Source organism: Glycine max, chromosome 5 (assembly GCF_000004515.6).
Source record: "Glycine max cultivar Williams 82 chromosome 5, Glycine_max_v4.0, whole genome shotgun sequence".
Lineage (NCBI taxonomy): Eukaryota > Viridiplantae > Streptophyta > Magnoliopsida > Fabales > Fabaceae > Glycine > Glycine max.
In genome coordinates this window covers 7,915,352-7,921,800 of record NC_038241.2, presented here as the reverse complement: position 1 = coordinate 7,921,800, position 6,449 = coordinate 7,915,352, and the positions used below count along the sequence as shown (strand labels likewise).

The 6,449-nt window shown below is 35.4% G+C and overlaps 1 protein-coding gene across 1 annotated transcript; it reads right to left on the bottom strand.

Moving 5' to 3' along the window:
- Positions 1 to 5,415: 5,415 nt before the first annotated feature.
- LOC102668331 (F-box/kelch-repeat protein At3g23880) lies at positions 5,416 to 6,246 on the bottom strand. The gene has a single exon (XM_006580571.3). The coding sequence runs from the start codon at positions 6,244 to 6,246 to the stop codon at positions 5,416 to 5,418; it is 831 nt and encodes a 276-aa protein (XP_006580634.1).
- Between the last annotated feature and the right edge of the window lie 203 nt (positions 6,247 to 6,449).

Genomic DNA, 6,449 nt, shown 5'->3' with positions numbered 1-6,449 from the left:
TATGTAGATGATATTTTACTTGCAGCCAATGATCGGGGTTTGCTATATGAGGTGAAACAATTTCTCTCTAAGAATTTTGACATGAAGGATATGGGTGATGCATCTTATGTCATCGGCATTAAGATTCATAGAGATAGATCTCGAGGTATTTTGGGTCTATCACAGGAAACCTATATTAACAAAATTCTAGAGAGATTTTAGATGAAAGATTGTTCACCAAGTGTTGCTCCCATTGTGAAGGGTGATAGGTTTAATTTGAACCAATGTCCAAAGAACGACTTTGAGAGGGAACAAATGAAAAACATTCCTTATGCTTCAGTTGTTGGAAGCCTCATGTATGCTCAAGTATGCACAAGGCCTGACATTGCTTTTGCAGTTGGAATGTTAGGAAGATATTAGAGTAATCCAGGTATTGACCACTGGAGAGCTGCTAAGAAAGTGCTGAGGTACCTTCAAGGGACCAAAGATTACATGCTTATGTATAGACAGACAGACAATCTAGATGTGATTGGTTATTCAGACTCAGACTTTGCTGGTTGTGTTGACTCTCGTATATCAACATCTGGGTACATTTTCATGATGGCTGGTGGAGCTATTTCATGGAGGAGTGTTAAGCAGTCTTTGACTGCTACTTCTACCATGGAAGTTGAGTTTGTCTCTTGTTTTGAGGCTACATCACATGGTGTATGGCTTAAAAGTTTCATTTCTGGGCTGAAGATAATTGATACTATTTCAAGGCCTTTAAGAATTTTTTGCGATAACTCAGCTGCTGTCTTTATGACTAAGAATAACAAAAGTGGAAGTCGAAGTAAGCACATCGACATTAAGTACTTAGCCATTAGAGAAAAAGTAAAAGACAAGAAAGTGGTCATTGAGCATATAAGCACTGAGTTGATGATCGCTGATCCTTTAACTAAGGGCATGCCACCATTTAAATTTAAGGATCATGTAGAAAGAATGGGAGTTGGTTCCACTTTATGATTGTATACTTATATGTTAAAATTGAAACTTTTATATTATGATATTTTCTCATATTTGGGTGCACATTGATTTATTTGAGAAAAATTATGTTTTGGACCAAGAATAAACATTGGGTTTATTCATTAAGTTTTATTACCACTTTGAGTATATTGCTTGGGAAATTGAGTATATTGTAATACATGGATGATATTACTCGTTATAAGAGGAACTATCGCTATAATTCGTATATTCATTTCTTAAGAAGATTGAGCATTAAGTCAAAATGTTTGGACCAAGTGGGAGAATGTAATAATTTGGTCCTAGCATTTTGAAAATCTGTAACGCTCGTCAGTTTTGGAAGCCAAATTGAGTGGCTGTTAATGGGTGGTAATGGCCACTAATGAATTGTAACAGCCAATAATGAGTGGTAATGGCTAGTAAATGCATTCTTGATGGTAGAATGCCTATATAAGCACATGAATTTGGTCCCTGAGCTCATCCCTTCGAATTCAGTCTTATACACCATCTAGAGAGAGGAAGAGAGAGCTTGGAAGAACCAAAACAAGAAACTCTTCATGGCAATGGCTGGAGGTATGATTTGATTTGTAATTTCCGCATTTTATTAATAACCTGTGTTTCTTTTGTAGTTTGTAATATCACAGGTTAAGAGATTTATTCTAACACTGTTCTCAGAGATGTTAGATACATTACCCTATGCCCAAAATGCATGGTTCAGAAGAGGCTGAAAGTAAAATGTACGACACTTATAACTCTAAGCGAGAGTCTTTAAGAGTGTGTTTGGATGAGGCAATTTAAAATTCTAAATAAATTCTGAAAATTTCAAATGCTCCAATTTAAATTCCTTTATTTTTAAAATTTTGTGTTTGGATTTCTTTATTAAAAGTCGAAGCTATCCGTTTTCAATGCGTGCGCACGTGAGAACAAAAATGGCACCGTACTCAATAAGTCATAGCACGGAATCAGAACCGGTTTTAGAGTGTCCTTGAGTCAAACTCCCACAACCATTCTCTGCTGTGAATGCTTCCTTCATCGCTTTCTCCAAACCTGTCGTCATCGATGACACCGAGCCGAAAACTAACCTCGTCAGGAACCCACGATTGCTTGCGCCGCCTCCCGTGTGGTAGAATTTGTTTCCTTTCTCTGCCAGAAACCGCCACGTGCCGTCGGCAGAGAAAATTTGGCAGCAATGGTCTTTGGTGGAGAAGAGCATCACCGTGAAGATACCGCCAACTTCAGCGCGGCTTCCAGGTAGGCGAGGGCTTTTCTGGCAAGAATCTCGCGCATGACGCCGCCATCAATGGCGAGAATACATATCTTGCCGCGTTGGTTCTTGACTGCGGAGACGCAGTCCACGGCAACGGTAGCTGCCGAAGTCTGAGATTTTGGCTTGGGAGGTATTTGCTTGGGGAACCAGAGCTTTGGATCGTCGTAGCCGAAGAGAAACTTGCTTTTGAGAATTTAAAATTCACTCTCTTGAAGATAAAATTTGAAATTCTATTTTTTCAACTAACTAAAATTCCTTTTAAAATTCTAAAATTTTGAATTCCTTTTACTAAAATATCAAAACAATTACTTTTAATAAAAAAGAATTTAATTCCCTATAAAAAAATACATTACCTAGTTGAATTACCTTATCCAAACACACTCTTAAGTTAAATGTGACAGAAATCAATGACCATGAAATTGGAATTCTTGCCATACTCGGAAGAGGCTGGTGTGGCTCGGTATTGGCAAATGCACACCGCTCGAAAAACAACAAAGTTTCTGTTTCTAGAGTTTCTGAAACTTTAGAAATGAGATAGGGCTCTCATCGTCTAAGGGATCAAAGGAATCTAATTTAATTGGTTGAACAAAAATTTATGAGATGTTGTAAACACTTTAATACTAGTGAGGGATAAAAAAAACCTTACAAATTAAGGGGAGCTGAATATTTGTTTTCATCCTTTATAATTATTTAATTGTCTAACTCTTAATAAATAATAATTTTTAATAAATTTATTATTTTCACACATAAAATTAAAACTAATTTTATATTAAATGATTATAATAATAAGCACATAACTAATTTTATACTAATTGTCACTTTAAACATTACAAAAAAATAACAAATGCAACTAATTCTATATACTTTAATACTAATTAATCTTAATCATTATTATAATAACAACATATAAAATCAATTTTATACTAATATATATATATATATATATATATATACCTACCTACAAAGTTACAAGGGAGGAGATACTCGGGCCGTTTGCTCCCTTCAGATCTGTCTGTGACTCTGTTTGGCATTGTCTTCAAGTCTCATCTTAGAAAAAATATGGATTTGGCTTGTTTTCTGCTATTAGATGTTTAATCGGAAAGTTCATAATAAAGAAGCCTTTATTAAATCTTCAACAGGTGGAATACAATTAAAATGGGATGAAACATCTAGAAAATAATAACACAAGACAATTACAATTTTGGTATTCCGTTCCATACAAAAAAAAAATTGCCGAACAAATGACAATATTATCAAGTGAAGAATTAAAATAACTGTCTTTTCTTTTAAAAAAAAAAATATTACAAACCGAAGAATATAATATTTCAGAATCAATTTTGTTTCGGTAAGATCATGTACTAGCTTACTACTATAAATATAAATTAAAATAAATTCATTCAAACCAAAGACATTCAACCATTTGCAATAGCCAATATAATCATCTGACAAAGTAATCAAGCAAAGAACCACCAAAATTATTCATTCTCTTGGTCCCGTCCATACATTTAGTTACAAGGTTTTGAAACCACTTACATGATTAAACATAGATTCAAATAAGCAAATGCAGGATAACTTAATTTGGATACGGAAAAGCCAAGCTTTGAACATAATCATAAGAAAAAAATGAAAATTTGCCGTTCTTGAAAACTTCAGTACACTGTACTCTATTATCTTTCCGATTGTAGACAACAAATTCCTCACCTTCATTGTTTGCCAGCAAAAAGAGATCATTATTTTCAGTCAAGCACAATGGTATCATTGGACAAGATGGAAAATCATGAACTTGAAGATGCTGATAACTTACATTCAGCAATTGAGTCCAAGATTAATGCTTCCTTCATCGCTTTCTCCAAACCTGTCGTCATCGATGACACCGAGCCGAAAACTAACCTCGTCAGGAACCCACGATTGCTTGCGCCGCCTCCCGTGTGGTAGAATTTGTTTCCTTTCTCTGCCAGAAACCGCCACGTGCCGTGGGCAGAGAAAATCTGGCGGCGGCTTCCAGGTAGGCGAGGGCTTTTCTGGCAAGAATCTCGCGCATGACGCCGCCATCAATGGCGAGAATACATATCTTGCCGCATTGGTTCTTGACTGCGGAGACGCAGCCCAGGACAACGGTAGCCGCCGGAGTCTGAGATTTTGGCTTGGGAGGTATTTGCTTGGGAAACCAGAGCTTTGGATCGTCGTAGCCGAAGAGAAACTTGCTTTTGAGAATTTAAAATTCACTCTCTTGAAGATAAAATTTGAAATTCTATTTTTTCAACTAACTAAAATTTCTTTTAAAATTCTAAAATTTTGAATTCCTTTTACTAAAATATCCAAACAATTACTTTTAATAAGAAAAATTTAATTCCCAATAATAAATACATTACCTAGTTGAATTACCTTATCCAAACACACTCTTAAGTTAAATGTGACAGAAATCAATGACCGTGAAATTGGAACTCTTGCCATACTCGGAAGAGGCTGGAATGGCTCGGTATTGGCAAATGCACGCCGCTCGAAAAACAACAAAGTTTCTGTTTCTAGAGTTTCTGAAACTTTAGAAATGAGATAGGGCTCTCATCGTCTAAGGGATCAAAGGAATCTAATTTAATTGGTTGAACAAAAATTTATGAGATGTTGTAAACCCTTTAATACTAGTGAGGGATAAAAAAAGCCTTACAAATTAAGGGGAGCTGAATATTTGTTTTCATCCTTTATAATTATTTAATTGTCTAACTCTTAATAAATAATAATTTTTAATAAATTTATTATTTTCACACATAAAATTAAAACTAATTTTATATTAAATGATTATAATAATAAACACATAACTAATTTTATACCAATTGTCACTTTAAACATTACAAAAAAATAACAAATGCAACTAATTCTATATACTTTTATACTAATTAATCTTAATCATTATTATAATAACGGCATATAAAATTAATTTTATACTAATTAATATATATATATATATATATATATATATATATATATATATACCTAAAAAGTTACAAGGGAGGAGATACTCGGGCCGTGTTTGCTCCCTTCAGATCTGTCTGTGTCTCTGTTTGGCATTGTCTTCAAGTCTCATCTTAAATAAGATATCTTGGAAGTGATTGCCGTGTTATATGAAAGTTAACAGAAGCCATCATATTTCGATATAATAGTGGTGGATTGTGTCACCCCAAGCAACCTCTTGCAAGACCATCAGGCAACAACAAATATTTGTATGTCTGGGTCTTTAGATCATACGAAAAAATCACAATCTCATTAACATTAACATCTTCCCATCGATAATAAGAACTCGACATATGGAGTGCTAACCAGTTAACAGTGCCACCCACAAACTTTCCATCAAGTTGTTCCATAAACGGGAAAACAGGACAAGTTAAAGTCTTTCTCCAACGAGTATCACCCACGCTGTGAACTCTCACTTCTGTTCTCTGTAGTTTAACATTCGAAAGGATTATCACCACCTTGTAAGTGTCACTTAAACCGTCGTAGCCAAACCCACACCTTGGATACCCACAGACCCAATCATTCCGCCCAGTTTTATATTTGCGCCAATGGAGACTTAAGCGTGGCGAATCTTCGGACATAGTCCTTGTGGCCGGGTTCCAAAATCGGACCCAGTATTCCTCATAGTCATCCCTATCAAGAGAATTAAGCAAGCAAACCAAGCCATTACAGACACCAACGACAAAGTGATTCTTGTCGTTGAATTGGTAGCAACCATCGTCAACAGTGGATGATGGATTCTCAAGTAAACGACGTATAGAGCAGGTTGCAGCGAAGGAATAACAGTTATCGTTGTTCCTGTTGTTGTCCTCAAATGTTAATAGGACGTGGGGGTTTTTGGACGACCTTTGGAGGTGCAATTTAACCATGATTGGATGGGAGATTAGGGATTTCCAAGTCTTGGAAACACACCTGAATCGGATCAAAGGCTTCACGGGAAGCCATGACAGAATTTCTACTATTAGTTCTATGGGGAATGTTTCTTTGGCCATTGTTGACTACAGCTTTACTGCTATTCCGAAATGCTACACAAAGACAAAGAGGCCCTGTGAATTTATAATTTTTATAACTCAGTAAAATTTTAATTTGTTTTTGGTACATGAGGAAAGTAAAGAGAAAATTTAGGCATCTTGCTTTTTGATTTAGATTGTAGCAAGTAAAATTTAGAAAGAAAATCTTTAGTTCCTTAAAAAAA